We start from the raw sequence: 21366 nt of genomic DNA on the forward strand, positions 1-21366 counted from the left end.
ATTAATTTTCTCCTGAGAAAACTTATTTCATGTGTGGAATTTTCTTTTTTTTTTTTTAGCAAAGATTTTTTAAAATTATAGCTTTTTATTTACAAGATATATGCATGGGTAATTTTTCAGCACTGACAATTGCAAAATCTTTTGTTCCAATTTTTCCCCTCCTTTCCCCCACCCCCTCCCCCGGATGGTAGGTTGACCAATACATGTTATATATGTTAAAGTATATGTTAAATATTATATATATATATATATATATATATATATATATATATACACATACATATACATACACATGTCCATACAGTTATTTTGCTGCACAAAAAAATCGGACTTTAAAATAGTGTATAATTAACCTGTGAAGGAAATCAAAAATGCAGGTGGACAAAGATTGAGGGATTGGGAATTCTATGTAGTGGTTCATAGTCATCTCCCAGAGTTCTTTTGCTAGGTGTAGCTGGTTCGATTATTACTGTTCTATTGGAACTGGTTTGGTTCATCTCCATGTGTGGAATTTTCAAAGGATTGAAATATGTCTCTTCTCAAACTCTATTATCACCATTTTACACTTGAGGAAACAGAGTCTCAGAAAGTTTATGTCATACTTCCTAAAGTACAGAATGAAAAAACTGACTCCTAGAGCTCCAAGTGTAATGTTCTTTCTCTTATACTACTTTCTCCTGTAGACACAGAAAGGCATATTCTGTGCAGAAGAAAGATTATCTTGGCAGTTGTGTGAAAGATGGAATGGAGAGAAGAATGATCCCCAGCAGGGAGATGTTAGGAGACTACACTAGTAGTTCAGGGGAGAGGTTATAGAGATATAAGCTAGAGTGGTAACAAGAGGAATAAAGAGGAAGGTGCTTATTTGAGAAATTTTCTGGGCAAAGAGAGTATAAACGAGGTATGAACATGAAGGAAGAGTCAGAGATAAGAATGGTTTAAAACTCCAAGAGCAATGTGACACAGTAGGAAGAATACTTAGTTTGGAATCAGAGAATCTGGTTTGGATCCCTGCTCTGCCCCTTACTGCCTGTGTGATTTGATCTCAGTTCCCTCATCTATAAAATGAGGAAGCTCTGAGGTCCCTCTATTTCCAGCATAGGATCCACAGCCTGAGTGACTATAAGAACAGGGTACCATAGTCAGAAATAAGGGGAACAGAATTTAAGGGTGATTCCATTCAGAACATCTTGAGCTTGAGGTGGGACATCAATATTAATATCAACAATAAGCAATTATTAAGTTTTTACTGCATACCAGTACCGATTGCTTTAAGTACTGAAGACTCAAAGAAAGGCAAAAAGGGATTTCATCGACTACTGGCAGGAGCCTGCATGCAGACAACTATGTGTAAACAAGCCATGGACAGGATATAGTGGAGTTAATAGCTGAGGGAAGGCATAGCATAGGAAGACCAGAAAGGGCTCCTTGTACAAGGTGAGACTTTAACTGAGACTTGAAGACACAGAAGCCAGAAAACAGAGATAAGAAGGGAGAACATTGATGTCCCATGAAAATGTCCCAAATTGGGAGATGGAGTTTTGCTGGTGGAACATCAAGGAGGTTAGTATACCTGGATTGTGAGGGACATAAGAGTTCGTTAATGTGGAAGAAGCCTGGGGAAGGTTTGTACGTGTGCTCGGGGGCAGTTTATGAAGGAATTGAATGCCAAACAGTGGATTATTTATTTGATCTTAGTGTTGATAGGCTGGCACTGGAATTTACTGACGAGGGACAAAGAGTAACATAGCAAACCTTCGCTTTAGGAAGATCATTTTTGACAGCTGAGTGGGGATAGACTTTAGAAAGAAATCATCCATAAGACTTTTATAGTATTTAGGTATTAGGTGATAAGTGCCTATAATGTGGAGGTAGCAGTGTCAAGGGGAGAAGAAGGCATGTGGGGAAGATGTTAAGTTTGAATAGCCAGGACATGACAATACATTGGATATGAAGGAAGAGCTGAGGATGACAAATCTCTGGTGAGTGGGAAGATGTTGGTACCCTTGACAATGATAGGGATCTTTTGACAGAGGGTGAGGATTTTGGGGGAAAAGGTAATGCATTCAGTTTTGAACATGTTAAGTTTAAAATGTTTATGAGATATTCAGTTTGAAATGTCTAATAGGCAAGACCATAGGTCAGAGGTCAGAAGGCAAAATTGAGAGTAGATAAAAAGGTTTGAGAATCATATGCATAGAATAATTGAATCTATGGGAATTGATGTGATCACCAAAGGAATCTTATAGAGGGAGAAGAGAAGAGAAATCAGGGCAGAGCCTTGGGGATCACCCACTTTTGGTGAGTTCAGCTTGTTTGAAATTCCAGTAAAGGAGATTGAGAAGAAATGTCTAGATTGGCAGGAGAACTCAGAAGATGAAAAGATCAAGGAGAGAGGAGAATGCTTATACTGTCAGAGCCTTCAGAGAAATCAAGAAGGATAAGGAGTAAGAAAAGACCATTAGATTTGGTAACGACAGTTGATAATTTTGGACAGAGAAGTTTTGGTTGAAAGATGGAATTGGAAGGCAGATTATAGAAAGTTAAGAGATTGAGAAGAGATTATTAAAGACTGGCTTCTCAAAGTGTTGGATAGTGGATTGATTTAAAAAGAGATATTGGTATTGGGGCTAATTAGTGAGGTTTTGTGATTTTCTCTTGTTTCATTCAGCATCACATGAAGGGGAATGAAGACAGAGAATAATTCAAGTCTGGAACTTAACAGGGCAAGATAGGCTGAAAGAATAAGGGACTCCAGAATAGAGGATAATTTAATTCATCAAAGCAGTTAAGATGGGGAGTGGAAGAAAATTTAGTTAATGAAGTAGTGAAGTACAGTGTATAAAAACAATGAATAGGGTTATAGGTTATATGCAGAGAGAAACATGGAATGACCAAAAATTACATGATCAGATAATCACTTTCAAAATCACTAACCATGCAAGTGTAACATTCATGAATGAAAGCAAGATGAAGGGTATGATTATCTGTGAATAACTGAGCTAGGGTGAAGGAATGGGCCATATGTAATGAATAAACTGAGGAATTGAGGAGTTAAAATATTTGAGGATGTATCTCAATATATTCTGAGGTCCTCTAGTATTAAGGTCAGGAATTGGGGAGGAAAGATTGCAAACTAGGAATTGAATTAAATGAAGAAGGACAAAGAATGTCCTGGGGGATGATATCTGTGATTACAGCTACTAGAATCTTAATTGGGTAATAAGTATAAATAGAATGAACCTCACTAGGTGGCAGGCACTGTCCTAGGGCTAGGATACAAATTGACCAAATAAAGCAATTTATATTATTGATTTGGGACAGCAGAGAGGGATATTGAGGTCCTGGGGACTATAATGAGAGTAAATAACAAATTTAGCAATTGTATGAGGTAGAAATGAGGTTATGATCAGAGAGATCAGGACCCTAGAAGAAAAACAATTTTGGATGATAGTGAATTCTAAAGGGATGGGAGATTATGCTTTTGAGTGGTCCAGGCAAAGTGGAGATATGGGAGTCAAAGGAGTTGAAGAAGTTGATGGACTGAAAGGCCAGGATATTAGAAGGATTAAAATACACAAATATTCCATGTCCTTAGATTCCTCCTAGGCTAGCCCTTAATATGGAAGTATGGCATGGTGGGAAGAGCAGTGACTTTAAAGTTGGAAGAACTGGGCTCAGGTTTAGGCTTTGACATTTACTAGCTGTGACATTTATTGAACTTAAGGTACTTCATCTGAAAAATGGGAAAATCACGTTTACATTACTTACTTTTTGTGGTCATAGTTATTTTTAAAGTAAATTTTTATTGATATCTTTTTCTTTGACATCATCTAGATTTCCCATTCTAAGCATTTCTTTATTCCTTTTAAAAAATCTTTAAACCTTCAAACGTTTATATAAATGTAAACCTTGTGCAATTGTGATGGGTCCAACTATTCTGTGATTAAATTAGTTTAGGAAATCCAGACACCCTAAATAACAGAGTTTACATCTTAATTCTTCTAGGCCACTGGCTTCTCTGACACAGAACTTTATAGTCATCTTCTACACCTCCTAGCTATAGTGAGATCATCTAACTGTAGATTTATTGTTCGAACAATGACCATACCAAGAGAAGCTGCATGGAATGGTGGGCAGGGATTTGGCCTTGAAGGGAGACCTGGGTTTGAATTTTATCTCAGAGTCACACAGACCACAGGGTCCTTGACTCCTCAGTGTCCCAGTGACTCCAAGACTGGAAATTATACAACTGTATCCTGTATTGGCAGAAAGAAATTCTTCTTGGGGCGTTCCTTACATCCATGAAATCACGGATGCACTCACAAACATACACACGGAGGTAGAGTTTACTACTGTGCCTCTGATGATGGCATCAGGAAGCTTGGTCCTAAAACCATTTATTTTTCCCTCTTTGTCCTGGGACCTTTACATGAGGCAGTTTATCTTTTATCTGAAAATAAGGGTAATTAGTGACACTTTTGCTTTTATAGGAAGATATATTACTTTTGATAATGTTTTCAATGATTGATATATGCCCTATCAAAAATAGAGGTTGGAAGGATCTTGGGCATGTTATGGATATTGTTTTGAAGTGATAGACTCAGAGAACCTCAGAGCTGGAGGTCCACAGGGAAAGAATTGCCTCTCTAACATCCCCTTCAAGCCATTGTCTAGCTGGTACTCAACCACTTTCAATAATGAATTTCCTATTTTACAGTGCAATTCCTTTGACTTTTAGGCAGTTCCCACTGTTCACACATTCTTCTTTATTGCTTCCCTTGCACTGGCTACCCTCTGGCACCAGCTCTTCCTTCTGGGACTCAACAAAATACTTTTACTTCCTTTCCCCCTCCTTTCAAGTATCTGAAGACTACAAATTTGTCTCTCCTACAGACTCTTTTCTCCTATAAGCTTAATAGCCCCAATTTCTAGTCATTAGTCTTGTTCTGCTATGTCTCAGTGATATTCATGAGACCCTATTCACTTCTCTGAATATTAAAATGTCAAATTCACATTCTTCCTTGCCTATAGCTAGTTAGGGCACTCAATCTCTCAGTGCCCCCAGGCTACTGTCTGGAGGAGATAAGTTATTGATCCAATAACTTATAATGTACCTATCTATGTACATTAGAAGAAGGAGTTTCACAAGTTCTCTATACTGATGAACAAAACAAATAGCATACATAGAAGACAGCATAGCTTGCTAATGGATATTTTAATAGCTAGACACATGAAAAAACAAATACTGATATTAATTTTCCCTATTATTTTCTTCTGTGAATTATTCTCCAAGAATCTTCAACCACTTTGCTAGTCTAAAGGCCTAGATGGACTTGCCTAGCAGGTAGACAATATCCAAGTATTTTAAATTCAGTCAACTTATTTTCTTTTATTGGTTTAAATCTGCCATTCTATGAGATTTAATAAGAACACCAGTATGTGTATTAATTATTTCTATTCAAGTGCATATAATAAAGCAAGTCAAGCAAAAAGGGTTTATTTGTTCATTCATAGAATACCAATTTACAGATGACCCTGATGACGTGTTTTACCATATGAAAAAGTCTCTGTTGTCTTAAACTTCAATTCCTCTCTTGTTCTAGGAACTGTTCAAGAAAGTAGTACCACATCACTGCTTGGGCTGTATTTGGTCTCAAAGGGATAAGAAGGAAAACAAACATTTGGCTCCCACCATCCGGGCCACCATCTCTCAGTTTAATACCCTCACCAAATGTGTTGTCAGCACCATCTTGGAAGGCAAAGAACTCAAAACTCAGCATCGGGCCAAAATCATCGAGAAGTGGATTAACATTGCTCATGTAATGTGCTTGCTTTTGTTAACCTTACTTATTTTCTCTGGTGGTCCTAGAGTTTTATTTCATATCTTAGCTTGAATTTTAAAAGGAAGTTTAAATATGGCTAGTTTATTCACACTAACATAAGAATAAAGTTATTATTTTTAACTAGAATGGGGGATGTCCTTTGGGATTGTTTCCTTTCACAAGCTCCCACACCACAACTCCCTCAGGATAAGAAGAAAACATTCAGTTCCTTTTGTATCCTCCTGTGGGATGAGCACAATACTCTGCATGTAGGATTCAGTGGTTACTTACTAATTCTTTGATGCTGAGTTCTCCCTTCAGTCCTAAATGCCTTTCCCAGACCTGTGACCATTAGTTCTTCTATAACTTGAGAGGTACCATTGTCCCCCACCTCCCATTATCAAATTTCAATCACAATTATCAAAAACTGTTAATAATACATAAGATTATATTGGCTATTGTAATACTTAGAGAAGGAACATTTTCCTTTCTATTGCATTAAGACTTTTGTTTAACTCCATTGTGGAGTGCACTCTCTAGTTTCTCATATTCTCTTCTTACCTTGGAGTAAAAGGAAACAACATCATGGTGCCTTGAGCATCTGATGGATGTCTGAATCTCCACATGGTCTCTGTTCCACAGAGTTTTCAGTGCACGAACCATTGGGCAAATGCATTTAGCAATAGTCTTTTGTGCAGTTTGCATTTCTTCCAATCTCTCCTGGGCACCTCAGCAAATACAAGCCTCAAAGTTCTGACACTGGGTTTTCTTCATTTAGTTAGAACAATGAGAAAATATATTGTAGCTCATTTTATATTTGATGGAATCTTTGCTTTGGGGTTGGGAAAGGACTTGGAGATCTCTCTTCATTTTACAGATGAGAAAACAGTTCCTAAGAGTGACCTGGATTTCCCAGGATAACACAGGCAGTAAGGAGAATCCAGGAGCTCTAACTCCAAACCCAGCTCTCTTTCCAGTGTGCCACAATGTTGCTTCTCAGATATACCCTAAATATCTTATTCTGACAAATGACTGTAAGATCAAATAAATGTAGCAAGAACATGCTGTCATATTCTTGCTCAAATAATGGCTTACTGCAATTAATTGTTTTTTAAAATATGCAGGCTACTAATTATAAATTATAAATATAAGGCAATATGAAATACCTTAAGTAACATCTTTAAAAAAAGACAGATATGCTATCAAAGATCTTGTCTCCTAAAGTTGACCATGTTGTATTGTTGGAAATTGCTTAGAGCACGGCTTCTTAAATTTCTTCTACCTATGATCCCTTTTCATTAGTGAAATTTTTAATTGACCCCAGTTAAAAAGGTATATAAAATAGGTATACAAATCAAACATTTACTGATAATAAATCCTAATTTCACAACCTCTAATTCAGTTATACGACTTCATATGGAGTTGTGAACCACTAAGAAACTGAGGTTTAGCGTAACCCCTTGCAAGCATGGAATTCAAAGTTACTTCCTTGCCCAATTTTGTTATCTTTTTCTTATATCATTCACATAAGACTTTTTTTTTTTCTATTGTAAGAATATTTGGAAGGGAAAAAATCATTTTAGAAGCAAGAAAAAACATTCTGGCCAAACTTGAAGGCCTTTACATAGGTCAATCTGAATACCACTTTTCTGCTTTTTGTTATCACATCTCTTGGAATATCCCCCCCCCCACTTTTTTTTTTTTCTAGAAATGTGACCAGGTGCCTCATTTTCCCCATCTGCTGAAGTGAAGGCTCTTTTGTAATACTTTCCATTTGTTTATTACAATTTGGACACAATATCTGCGCCTGAGTTCTTCTATTGCAAGCTTTTTAATTCTTTGAGCATGACTCTTGGGGGCTGAACAGAGCTCCGCTTCTGGGACCATGATCTAGTGCATTTTTCTAAGAGAAGGACATTAAGATATTTATAGAGAAAGAATATGAACAGCTAATATGAACTACAGAGGCCTTGGTTCTAAAGGCAAAGTCAGCTGGGTGTACAGGGTTGTTTGTTTGATATGGTTTGAAAAAACCAAATTAGAGAGATTGCCTTTCTTACTTCAGCATCAGATGTCAAAACCATTTTATTTTATTTTTATTTATTTATTTATTTTTTATTTAATAGCCTTTTATTTACAGGATATATACGTGGGTAACTTTACAGCATTAACAATTGCCAAACTTCTTGTTCCAATTTTTCTTTTTTCTTTTTTTCTTTTTTTTTTATTTAATAGCCTTTTATTTACAGGATATATACATAGGTAACTTTACAGCATTAACAATTGCCAAACCTCTTGTTCCAATTTTTCACCTCTTACCCTCCTCCCCATCCCCTCCCCTAGATGGCAGGATGACCAGTAGATGTTAAATATATTAAAATATAAATTAGATACACAATAAGTATACCTGACCAAAACGTTATTTTGCTGTAGAAAAAGAATCAGACTCTGAAATATTGTACAATTAGCTTGTGAAGGAAATCAAAAATGCAGGTGTGCATAAATATAGGGATTGGGAATTCAATGTAATGGTTTTTAGTCATCTCCCAGAGTTCTTTTTCTGGGCATAGCTAGTTCAGTTCATTACTGCTCCATTAGAAATGATTTGGTTGATCTCGTTGCTGAGGGTGGCCTGATCCATCAGAACTGGTCATCATATAGTATTGTTGTTGAAGTATATAATGATCTCCTGGTCCTGCTCATTTCACTCAGCATCAGTTCATGCAAGTCTCTCCAGGCCTTTCTGAAATTATCCTGTTGGTCATTTCTTACAGAACAGTAATATTCCATAATTTTCATATACCACAATTTATTCAACCATTCTCCAACTGATGGACATCCATTCAGTTTCCAGTTTTTAGCCACTACAAAAAGGGCTGCCACAAACATTCGTGCACATACAGGTCCCTTTCCCTTCTTTATAATCTCTTTGGGATATAATCCCAGTAGTAACACTGCTGGATCAAAGGGTATGCACAGTTTGATAACTTTTTGAGCATAGTTCCAAACTACTCTCCAAAATAGTTGGATTCGTTCACAACTCCAGCAACAATGCATCATTGTCCCAGTTTTCCCGCATCCCCTCCAACAATCATCATTATTTTTTCCTGTCATCTTAGCCAATCTGACAGGTGTGTAGTGGTATCTTAGAGTTGTCTTAATTTGCATTTCTCTGATTAATAATGACTTGGAGCATCTTTTCATATGACTAGAAATAGTTTCAATTTCTTCATCTGAGAATTGTCTGTTCATATCCTTTGACCATTTTTCAATTGGAGAATGGCTTGATTTTTTATAAATTAGAGTTAATTCTCTATATATTTTGGAAATGAGGCCTTTATCAGAACCTTTGACTATAAAAATATTTTCCCAGTTTATTGCTTCCCTTCTAATCTTGTCTGCATTAGTTGTCAAAACCATTTTAACTGATGTGACTCTCTAAGAAAGACAACTAAGTCAGCAGCTAGGGTGGTTCAGAGCTTTTACTCTTGAGGCTCCTATATGCAAAGTCAAGCCCTTACTAAGACAGAATACTTCTTCGTCTGAGAATATATATCAGACCAGTCTGCTCATGACACTATCTGTTCTCTATGGTTTGGGATTGCAGCTCTGCATGACAAGAAATGTATGATCTTCCTTAATCATTTGGCCTCTGAGTAGCATCCATCTCCACTAATAAAACTTACACAAAAAGTCTGTGGTTCCCAAGATCCTTTTTCAAACTGCCAGTGCTGTATAGGCTTCTCATGGAAATTCAAGTTTCTCAAGGGGGACTCTGACTTCTTACCCAGAATATAACATTCACCTTCTACACAGTTTCTGTTTTGTTTTAAAATACTGCCAAAAGCGAATTTTGTTTTAAAACCTAGGTTATTTTTGAACCTCTGAAGTACAAAGGTGTTTTTGAATGTTTATGATAGTGGGACAAGCCAATTTTAAACAAAATGAATGTGTCTTTAAAACACATGCACATACACACACACAGAGACATATAGAAACACATAGATTTTCCCCTTTTGGCCTAGGACATGAAAATCTAGGTTCAGCTTGTGGTAAAGCTTTACTGCCAAGATATATATATGTACACTGCTCTACATGCACAAACAGTTGCAATGAGATGGTTGATGCCCTCCCAACTTGCTGTGGATGCTGCCCTAATACATGTGGCTAGCAGCAGTCACCATAAGCATAGTGCACTCATTTTTTTGAGTCAAGTCAAAAGCATTTATTAAACACCAATGCTGGGTACTGTGCTGCTTACTGGGGATACAAAAAACAAAACAAAACACCCAGGCTCTGCCCTCAAGGAATTACAGTATAATAGTGGAGACAATATATAAACAAGTATAGACCAACAAGATATATACAGAATAAATGGGTTATAATCCTAGAGAGAAGGGGCCAAGAATATTAAGGATATCTGAGAAAAGCTTCTTATAGAAGAAGTTAAGTTCTAAAGGAAACCAGAGAAATCAGGATTTTTTTTTTGGGGGGTATGGGGAAGTGGGGGGAGGATATTTTAAGTGCATCTGAACCATTTCCACTAGAGTCACAATTGCTTTCTGTAGCATGATTGAAGACTCACCTCTACTGTGTTTATATGGAGAAAGCTGGAAGCTATAAATTGTAACAGCACATACAAGAAATACATATATATTTATACACATATAGAGAGAAAGAGATGCTACAGTGCCCCTAACTCTGAAGTGTTTTGGGGTTGAAGGAGGAAGTGAGGACCCTCCCCCACTCTTTTGATGTCAGGTATTTATACAGCTGCCTGTTTAGTGGTGGTGAGAATTCATAACAGCTGGGATGACTAAAACAGGAAACCACTGACCTACCGTAATATTAATATTTAAATGTCTTTTATTTCTTAATCACTCCCTTTGCAGGAATGTAGGATCCTGAAGAATTTTTCCTCATTGAGAGCCATCGTTTCAGCCCTGCAATCTAATTCAATTTATCGGTTAAAAAAGACCTGGGCTGCCGTCCCAAAGTAAGTTCCCAGGTGTCTCTTCTAATTTTTTTTTCTTTTTTTTTTTTTGACTGAGAAATAACTGAACAAAAATGTATTTAGCTTTTAGAAAAGCTAAATATATCTCCACGGATACCTATCTTTAAAGTCCATATTAGCTTAGGAAGAGAAAAACATTTGAGGTTTTTCTTGTGTACTAAGCAGGAGGGTGCATTTTGTATAATTCAAGCAAGCAAGAGCCTAATGTATGTAACCTGGAGTAGTAGGTATTAGGAAGGAAATAGGGAAAATGCTACAGATTCTTCCCCATGGAGATAATACACAGATGTCTAAAAATAAGTGTGCAGTAAGATGGAGTGGGATAAGGTCAAGGGAGATTTGGACCAAGTGTGAGGAGGGAGAGAAAGGGACAGAGAGAAGGAGAGGAAGAGGGAGAGAGAGAAAAAGAAGGAGAGGGACAGAGAGAGAGAGAGAACTTTTAACAAAGTAACATCCTCAGACCCATGCCTTAGGAAGAATATTTTGTGGGAAGGGCAGCCTGGAAAGGGAAGAAAATGGAGGCAAGAGGCCAGCTGAGAGACTATTTTGTTAAATTAAATTTCAGAGTCAGGGCCTGTCTGAAGGGAATAGGAATGTGCATGAAAGGAAGACAAGGAGGATTCAAGATATACTGTAGTAGCTGAATTCCCACGATTCATCAGTTTCTTTCAATTGATCAAGGTGTTTGTCGATGATAGAGAAGGAAAAATCAAAAATGGCTTTTAGTTTTCAATTCTGAATACTTGGGAAAATAATACTACAAAGGAGAGATAAAAACCCAAGGTTGAGAGCAGAAATATATGGGGGTGGGGTGAGCAAGTGGTGGTGGGTGGAAGGGCAGATAATGAGTAATTTAATAGATGCTTAGTAAGAAGGAGGCTACCACAGGCATAGGATATCTTCAACACATTATAACAGGTTTAAATGTTGTGATTTTTTTTTAACAAAAGAAAATTTTAAAAATTAAAATAAGAGTTGCAGCCCTGTTGCAGACAATCAATAAAAGGATTTTAGATTGTTATGTAAGGGGTACATTCCATCAAGTTTTGGAGTGAAGAGAACAAATATTAAGTGATAAAGTCATGAAAAGTTAGCCTTTGACTCTCTCTGTTATTATTAAATATGAATTCCTCATGGTTTAAATAACTCTGGCATATATAGTGCACAAAGTTTCATTTACTTCCTCAATCCAGTAAGGTACCATTTTAAAATTGCTGCTTTAGTTCTATCTTCCTGATCTAAAGAAATGTCAGTGTCCCTTCTCATAGGATCATGGTGTTTCCTGAAGGTGAAAGAAAGGTTTCATGTGGATAGAGAGCTCTTCCAACTTTATTTGTTATGATAGTATATTTATTTATCACTTTAGTTTATCTATTCACATAGGAAAGACCAAGCAGATGAAGAATGTCTGTTGCCCAGATTTTTTTTAGTGTTCCTTTTTTTTCTTATTCTGTAATTGACAGTCATCAAACCACGGACATTTCTGTATATGTAGAAAAACAGAAAATCATAATCTTATAAGTGAAACTTCAAATCTCTTATAGCTGTTTCTTAGAAAGAAATTAATTCACCATGCCCATGTCAAAGGTATCCTGCTTATCTGTATCTCCTGCAAAACCTCCTCTTTTCTTTTGATTTAAAAAAAATTCTATAAGCCTTTTCTTTCTTCTTTCCCCCCCAATATTCCTGTCACTAGTCACTCTCTCCTTTCCAAGTACTTACCCATTAAATAAACATTCACTTTGTAATAAATATAGTCAAGCTAAATAAATCTGTTGATCCTGTTTAAAAACGTAATTCTCCCCCAAATCCCTCACTTCTCTTTCATGTGGTAACATTCTCCATTGATGGTCTTCTGACCATAGAGATTGACCATTTGATTAATTAGAGTTTTTAAATCTTTCAAAGTTACTTCAACTTTGAAAGACAACACTATTACCCAGATTTCAACGTGCCTTTGAATGGACATCCAGTAGAATTTGTCTAATAATATGGATATCTACGACAGATAGTGTAGATGGACAAATAATTGGACCCAGAGTTGAATGGGAAAAAGAAAACAGACCAGATTGCTTTTGGAAATTGCAAGATTCTTTTATTGATCCCAAGCTGTGCAAGAAGGCAAAAGCCCATCTTTTCAATAAAAACATTTTACTGGCATTTCTCTACAGCAGTAAGACATGGGATACCATTACCTATATAAAAAAAAAAACAACTAAAAATGAATATCAGAGGGCAGTGGAGATTCATATTTAAATGAAAGCAGAATACAACATATAACTAAAAAAGGACTCACTTCAATATAAGGAGTTAAACATGTCACCATAGAATTAATGATAATAACTAACAATAGCAGGGATTTATATAATACTTATTATGTACCAGATACTGTGATAAGTGATTTAAAATTATCTCCTTTGATCTTCATAATAACCCATTTTTACAGATAAGAAAGGTGAGGCAAATTAAGTTAACTGACTTATCTTGGGTCATACAACCAGTAAGTGTCTGAGTTTGTATTTGGTCTATCTTCCTGACTAAAAGCCTATCACTCTATCCATTGTATACCACCTAGCTGTTGGAATTCTGTAATAATGCAGGCTAAGTTGTACTCCATTAGTGTACTTGCAAAGTCAAGAGAAAGTAAAGGTCTTTAGCATGTTGGATGAATTCCTTATTGTAAACTTTAGTAGATTATGGACAAGAGAACAGGATTTTCAGACCTTAGTTTAAAATGAAAGAATGATGCTAGGGATAGGGAGCAAGTAAGGAGAACTGATAACATATTTTCCTGGAAGTCTTATAAATCTAATCACAAATGGTATGGTTAAAAAAAAAAAGAAGTTGTTTAATGAGAATTTTAAAGCATTTAGGAAACACAAAAGACAGTCCCTATCCTCAAGGAGCTCACAGACTAATTATGGAGGAGACAATATGCAAATAACTATGTATAAACAAGTGATATAGAAGGCAAATTGGAGATAATCTCAGAAGGAAGTGTCTGAGGAGAAAAAATACCCATGCATCTGTAGTTTGGGGCTTGTTCAAATCCTGCTTCTGATACCACTAGTGTCTGACTTTAGGGAAGTCCATTAACTTTCTTGAGTTTCAATTTTCTTTTCCTGGATGTCCTTGGATGAGAAGATGCCTGATATCCCTTCCAGTTCTTGAGCTATGATTCCATAAGGGCTTTAAATTGAAAAGGGAGAAAAATATCTGTGTGTGCCCATCTCTATATATTATTGTGTATATTGCTGTTGTTCACTTATTCAAATGAGTCTGACTCTTTGTGACCCTGTGAACTATATTGTCTCTAGCAAAGAATGGGAGTTTCCTTCTCCAGAGGATTAAGACAAACAGAGGTTAAAAAATAATTTACCCAGGTTTAATACCTAATTAAGTATGTCTGAGGTCAGATTCAAATTCAGGTCTTCCTGACTCCTGACCCAAAACTATATCTATTGAGCCAACTAGCTGCCCTGTATTTCTACTTTTTTAAACTATATCTCATCTCTCTCCCAAACTAGATACCATAGAGAATAGCTACAAAATGGTGAAATTAATAGTGTTCAGGTACCTGGTGACTCACAGTAGACAAAAATCCAAAAAAAAAAGGACCAATAATAAAGCTCATTTCTTTAAATACATGTAGGCACAAAGTGTCAACAGGGCAACTGAACTAGAAATCTTAATTCAGCAAGGTAAATTTGATCTCATTGGTATCAATGAGGATTGTGAGGATGAGATAATATGGACTATAGCTCTGGAAAGGTCTGCCTAGTTCAGGAGTAGCACTGTCTATTAAGAAAATATTCTTTGTAAGGAGAGTCAGGAACCAGATAGAAGAGGATGGTGAAGAGCTCTTAAACAAACATCAGAAGAAGTCCTATTACTACCAAAGTATTCTATTAACTACCTAGATATAGAGAGGAAATAGCTGAAGGTTCAGAAACAGATGTGGTATGGAGGCATAACACAGCAGTTAGTGATCTGGTTCTTTAAGGCTCTAAATGTCTGCTACAGAACACTCTTTAATGAAAATAGATGAATTAGTCATTTTTAAAAGTTTGTATTAAAAATAATTTCATTCTTCAAAAGGTGAAGGAAGTGATGGGGGAACTGATATTCTAGACCTAAATTTTCCCTAATTAAGAGGAACTGGTTGATGAAGTAAAAGCAATGGAGCCTTGAGGGGAAGTGACTGTTTTATTTTAAAGTTTGGAATGGAGAAGGGGAGGAGGAAAGTCATCCTCTGATGTATACCCTAGCTTTGGGGAGAGAACATTTCAAAGAGCTCAGATAAAGGACTGGGAGCCTTCCCTCAACCAAAATTAAACAGGTAAAGGCAGACAGTAGAAGGAATGAGAAAATCTGAAGAATGAAACTTCTCAAGAAGAAAATCCAATGTTGAGGAAAAAGGGGAAATCCTGATGGAGGCGAATGTGAATCCAAAGGGAGTTAATCAATGAGTTTAAAATTCTCTAATATCTATAAGGGCAAGTGAAGTTGACATGTTTTATCACAACAATGAAAAGGTTTTCTTTCGTTTTTAGCTCTATTCAGGAAAAGAGAAGCATAAAAAAAAGAGATAGGACTTCTCCTTGGGATGAATGTGTTCTTAGTAATCAACAAGAGAGTCTGCATGGTGTAATTGGCAAAATATTGAAAGTTAGGAAGACCTATCTTGAAATCTTGCCTCTTTTTTACCCTAAAAGACAGTGTGTGACCATGGACCATTGAAAATGACCCTCAATTTCTTGAAAAAGAAATCATAAATCAGGGATAGTACTTTGGAACAGCAATCCCATAGTGTAGTTATGAGACACAAATTTTAATATGTGTGTGGTATATACACATAATATGTGTGTATATGTATATGTATGTATATAATACATAGCTAAGATAATATAGAGTTATAGTCTCTCTATATAAGAATTTTGCAAGTCATGACATACTATATAAATGTCAACAATTATTATTGTTGTTTTGATTACTATTATTAATTGATGAGAGAGAAGACAAAACTGCTAAATTGTGATTTAGTTGTTCAGTTTTCTCTGCTAACAAGAATGTTTTTTGGACTTCAAAGGACAGAACAAAGATAAGTAATCAGCTTTTGAATCCACAAAAAAGTGAGAGAAAGAAAACTCTTTGCCCTGACCCAGATAGATTAGAAAGCAATGTATTGAAAAAATATGCAGATGTGATTTTTGAGTTACTGTAAGAGACTGCTGAAAGATCCCAAAAAGGAAGAGAGGAAGAGAGCAAATATTATCCTTACTTTCAAAGAAAAGAAGAGAGTAGTCTACAAACTCTAAGCCCCCTGGGAGCTTGACTGATTTCTGACAGAAGTCTAAAATGGATTATTAAAGGCATGGTTAGTAAACATTTAGAACTCTAAAGACCACTGGCTCCATCATGAGTAATTCCTTTTTTTTAAAAAAAAAATAGATTTTCTTGACCATGGGCACAGGCATGGGCAAGTATTTGACAGAGTCTGTCTTCATGAATGAATTGCAAAAATGTGGACTGAATCCTACTATCTGAAGGTCTGAACAGACCTTCCATGAAACCATAGAAGAGAGATTAGACTTGTTCTTGGTCCTTGAGGACAAAACTAAGAGCAGTGGTAGAAGCTACAAGGAAGATTTAAGTTTTTGTAAGAAGAAACTTAATTGAACTAATTAAGATATTACAATAGGCTACCTTATAGCTCATTTTCACTAAAGATCTTTTTTTTTTTTTATAGCAAAAACAGCATCCCTCTGTTGGCAGTATTGCAGATGAGATTCTTGGTTAGGTACAGATTGGACTCTGTGGCTCCCAGAAACATGATATATGTCTATAAAATAGGCTCCAGCATGTTACTCACAATGAGTTGCACCTTTAGAAGTAGTTTTTTTTTTTAAAGCATCATCAAATATTTGTTTTACCAGAGATGATATAAATATATTTGTGTCATCAGAGTGAGAAATAATAGCAGGTACACTAACTCTTGTGCCAGTACCATAAGATAGGCAAGAAACTTAGAGCTAGGTCTTAAGCATATTAGATAAATCCTCTGTGAAGGACATCGACCACATGAATGAGAATCCTCCAGGAGAAGGAGGTAGTTTACTTATGATGACACTAGTCTAGTGAGCCTCCATTCTGGTGAGGTCATACTGATCCTGCTGATCCCTGATAATCCAGACTGACATTTAGAGTGGAAGGGAACTTCAATGGGAATCTTGTCTAATTCCTATCTTCATTAACATGTCCATACATGTTTTTAAGGTTTGCAGAATATTTTATACATGCTAATTTCTTTGAGCCTCACAACAATGTCATTGTCCACACTTTAGACTGGAGGAGGTTGTGACTTGCCTGAGGTCACACAGCTATTAAGCCTTGGACTCTGGTCTTTCTGATTCCAGGTGCCAGGGTTCTATCCACTGCACTACTTAGTTGCCTCCAAAAAGAACAAAAGAGAATCCTTTCTACAACATGTCTATAAACAGTCGGGGATCTACTTGTTAGATGAAGACCTCCAATGAGGTGGAAACAAAGTGGCCCAACTTTAGGAAGTTTTTCCTTACACTTATACATTTGCTTCTTTCAACTTCCATCCATTGTTTTTACTTTTGTTGTCTGGGACCAAATAGAATGAGTATAATCCTTATCTCAGTTCTTCAAGATATTTCTCACATCCCTGTAAGTCTTCTCCAGGCTAAACATCTTCAGTTCCTTTTTTAAGTCTTATATTTTATTTCTAGTGAATCAACATTTGTTTTAGGTCTTTTTCTTTTGCCCATCCCCAATTTAAAAGGCAAAGAAAAAAATAAAAACAAAATCCTCAACAAATTGTACATTCAAATAAAAACAAATAACAACACATTGTTCTTATCCATAAAATGTGGTGTCTCATTCTATATCTTGAATCCATCGCCTCTCAGGAAATGGAATAGCAAATTGATCAGTTTCTTCAACCTAATCTCATATGACATGGCTTTAAGACCCTTCCTCAAACTGGCTCTTTTTTATACTCTCTTGTTTATCAATGTATTATCTATACTGTAGCTTCCATAATTGAACAGAATATTCTTGATATGGTCTGATTAAGCCATCTGTGACTTTGGATTTGTTGCAATTTGCCAGTGAAAAATCTGGCATACTTTGCGTGATCCTGGAAGTGGCCCCATATTGAAGCCACAGGATGCAGTCAGGTGATGAGAGGCATGTCTTTATAAATGTCAAATATTTATCACAATTATCATGGAAAGTCTAGGCAGCCAACCAAACCTGGCACAGGGAAGTATTCATCCTGTAAAGTTTGGAGGGTAGAATGCCAGTCAGTCATAAAACTATTAGACTTTGTACCTTGGTCACCACACAGAAGCTTCCCTTTTCTTAGCAGACTCAGGGTTTTAAAGAAAAACACAAGCTGTTTTCTGCTTAATATAAGTGTTTCAGTAATGCTATTATCAGAATATCATTGATAGATTTAGGAGCCAGTTTCTTAGGTTCATATTTGGACATGACTTTCTTCGAGATTGTTAACTCCCCCTGGGGTAGCTAGCTGGCACAATGGATAGAGTCCCAGCAGTGAAATCAAGAGGCTCTGAGTTCATATCCTGCCTCAGACACTATGTGACCCTGGACAAGCCATTTAATCCCAATTGCTGTCCCCACTCCCCCCCCCCCCCAAAAAAAAAAAAAGGATTGTTAACTCCATAAGGGAGTTAACCAGGATATTTTTTTTACTTAATTCAAACTTTCTGGGAAGGTTGGAAGATTTGGAACTAAAAGACCAGGGTTCCAAATACCATCTCTGACACTACTACTTCTAGGCAAATCCCTTATCCTTTATGAGCCTCGGTTTTCTCATTTGTAAAGCTAGGGGACTGGACTATATGAGTTCAAGATGACATGCCAGTTCTATATCTATGATGTTTAGGATTATAAGAAAACATATTTTTTTTTTTCCTTGACAGAGAACCATGTCTACCTTGAAAAAAAAAAATGAAACACCCTGGATACAAGATTCTGAAGTTTTACTAAACTTAGAGCTTGAGAATATCTTGTCCTGGACCTGGTGCAGTGGATAGAGTCTTGGTGCCTGGAATCAGGAACTCAGAACCTGAATTCCAGACCACCTTCAGACACTCCCCTAATTGTTATCCCGGACAAGACAATCTCTGTTTGCCTTAAAGTCTCCAGCTGTAAAATGGAGATAATAATGGCATTATCTCACAGGTTGGTTGTGAGGATCAAACTGGATAATACTTTTAAAGCACTTGGTACAATTTTTTGGCATGCAGGAGGCACTTAATATTAATATTTGCTTAATAACAATATGGATTTTTTTTTTTAGCTAGGGTTACTGCAGAAAATTGGAATAATAAATCAGCCTTTGGTTCATTGTGTGCTATTTTTTTTTCTAAATTTCTATCCTTAGGGACAGAATGTTGATGTTTGAAGAACTTTCAGATATCTTCTCAGACCATAATAATCATTTGACCAGCCGAGAATTACTGATGAAGGTGAGCCACTATGTATGCTAGTGTGATGATATGCTTGCTGAACTAAACTCATTATAGAAACTATTTTCATGCCCTTTAAATCCTTCCACTGACACGTGTGTGTATGTGAGGAGGGGGAAGAGTACTGAACTGATGACATTTAGAGGTCACACACTTGCTTACTATGTAGAATGCAATAGGGAAAATTCAAAGTCTAATTAGGAGTTGTCCTTTCTCAATTTAATGCTTAAACAGATTGTGAAACCTACTGCATATCTATATATATTTAGCAAATTCCAATGCATATACTAAGTGCTGGCCTTCTGTTGGGGAAGACATTAGAATTCTTTCTCAGCAAAGTCTCCCCAGAGGATGACAAGATTCCAGTTCCACTAGGAATTGAGCAATCACCCAGTCAGCAACATTTCTTGAACCAGCTGTTCTGTGCTTGAAATTTGTAGAGAATTAGAAAAGAATGACTTGTGTTTTGCACAGAGGGGAATACTGGAAGGATCTGAGATTTCCTCAATAAGGAACTCACAGCTTGGGAACTCCCTCCACCAGCTTATATATACTTCTCTGATTTAGTAAATGAGTCCTAGGGGACTTAACCGAGCCAAATGGAACATTGCCCAAGGCTATAGTTCAGGAGTATAAAAAGTAGGATTTGAATCTGAGCTTTCTTGATCCCAGGGCCAGCATTTACTCTACCAGCTACTGTATCTGCAATATCTGGTCTATATTAATGCTAAAGAAATATAGAATGGAATACAAAACAGCTGGAGAACTTTTGTGTGACGAGCAGCTTGTATGAGTAAAGGTCAGTTAGAATCAGTCACTGCTGAAGTGGCTCTGAGACAAGAGTGGATCCAGTCCAGTAATCTTAGTAGTTTATATCAGAAGGTGTCAGGTTGACAGACAGCAGAGCATTTTTGCAGTGGTTTCTGTGACTGGTCATAGAATCACAGAACTGGAAAGGTGAGAGGGAGCTCACTGGCCATCTAGTTCAACCAGAACCTAAAAGGAGTCCCTGTTGCAACATTCCTGACAGGCCTTCCTTTATTGAAGACCACTAGTCAGGGAGGACCCTCGATTTCCCTTGGCAGCCCACTTTACTTTTGGATCATTCTCATTGTCAGAAAATTTTCCCCAATATTGAGCCGATTTTTTTTCCTGTAGCTTTCCCTCCTTAGAAGCTCTTGATTCTATCCTCTTAAGACCTAACATGATGGCCTCTGACTTTATAACTTCTCTTAATTCAAGTGGAATCACTTCACCTGCTCTCCGACAGTCATCCTCCTCCTAGGGAGCCGCTTCATGCTGATGTCTGAGTCTAGATTTGGTCCACCTGATTAATGGGGCACAAGACACTGCTTGCTAGATTGAGTTGCAACCCTGCCTCATATCCCCCTGGATTTGTAGACTTTAAATGCAAATCCATCTGGTTGGAAAGGGATGGCTTAGCAGTGTCAATGTCAGTAATAATGAAATGAGACTAACTGGAGCCATCGATTCAGATCCCTACAGAGATGAGTCATCTTTCCAAGGTAGATAAATCCAGTTCTGTACAATTGTCTTCAGGAAGAATTTTGGCAGAAATCCTAGCAGCAAAACTATATCTTGCCATTAACTATTCCACAAACCATTCTTAAACATAGAAGTTTTGCCCCAAAGCTTGTTCAGATTTCTAACTCTATTGAAATTCTAAAGAAACTAAAATCGGAGCTTAGAATGGGCTATCTGTGTGTTACTTTCCCACTTAAAACAAATTCTACAACCATTTATTCAAAATCTAATGTGCTTGTTAGGTACCCCAGAGAGGGGAAGTTCAGATGGAATATAGCCCTTGCCTTTAAGCTTCCAGTGCAGTTAATGGGCTTGTATCTGTCTCTGTTTTATCTCCCACACTGGACTCTGAGGCAGCAAGGTAGCTTAGTAGATAGAGAGCTTGCCTCAGAACCAGGAAGATCTGGATTGAAGTTCTCTCTGAAAAATACTGGCTGTGTGACCCTGGGAAATCAAGTCT

General features: G+C 36.8%; 1 protein-coding gene across 4 annotated transcripts in view; it reads left to right on the plus strand.

Moving 5' to 3' along the window:
* RGL1 (ral guanine nucleotide dissociation stimulator like 1) overlaps window positions 1–21366 on the plus strand; it is a 306958-nt gene that overhangs the window by 247406 nt on the left and 38186 nt on the right. For all 4 annotated transcript variants that reach the window (XM_031937021.1, XM_023501823.2, XM_031937022.1 and 1 more), the window contains 3 exons: window positions 5607–5822; window positions 10718–10821; window positions 19277–19361. In XM_031937021.1, the coding sequence (XP_031792881.1) occupies window positions 5607–5822; window positions 10718–10821; window positions 19277–19361 (405 nt within the window). The remainder of the gene's footprint in view (window positions 1–5606; window positions 5823–10717; window positions 10822–19276; window positions 19362–21366) is intronic.

The sequence above is a fragment of the Sarcophilus harrisii genome, chromosome 4, assembly GCF_902635505.1.
Source record: "Sarcophilus harrisii chromosome 4, mSarHar1.11, whole genome shotgun sequence".
Classification (NCBI taxonomy): Eukaryota; Metazoa; Chordata; class Mammalia; order Dasyuromorphia; family Dasyuridae; genus Sarcophilus; species Sarcophilus harrisii.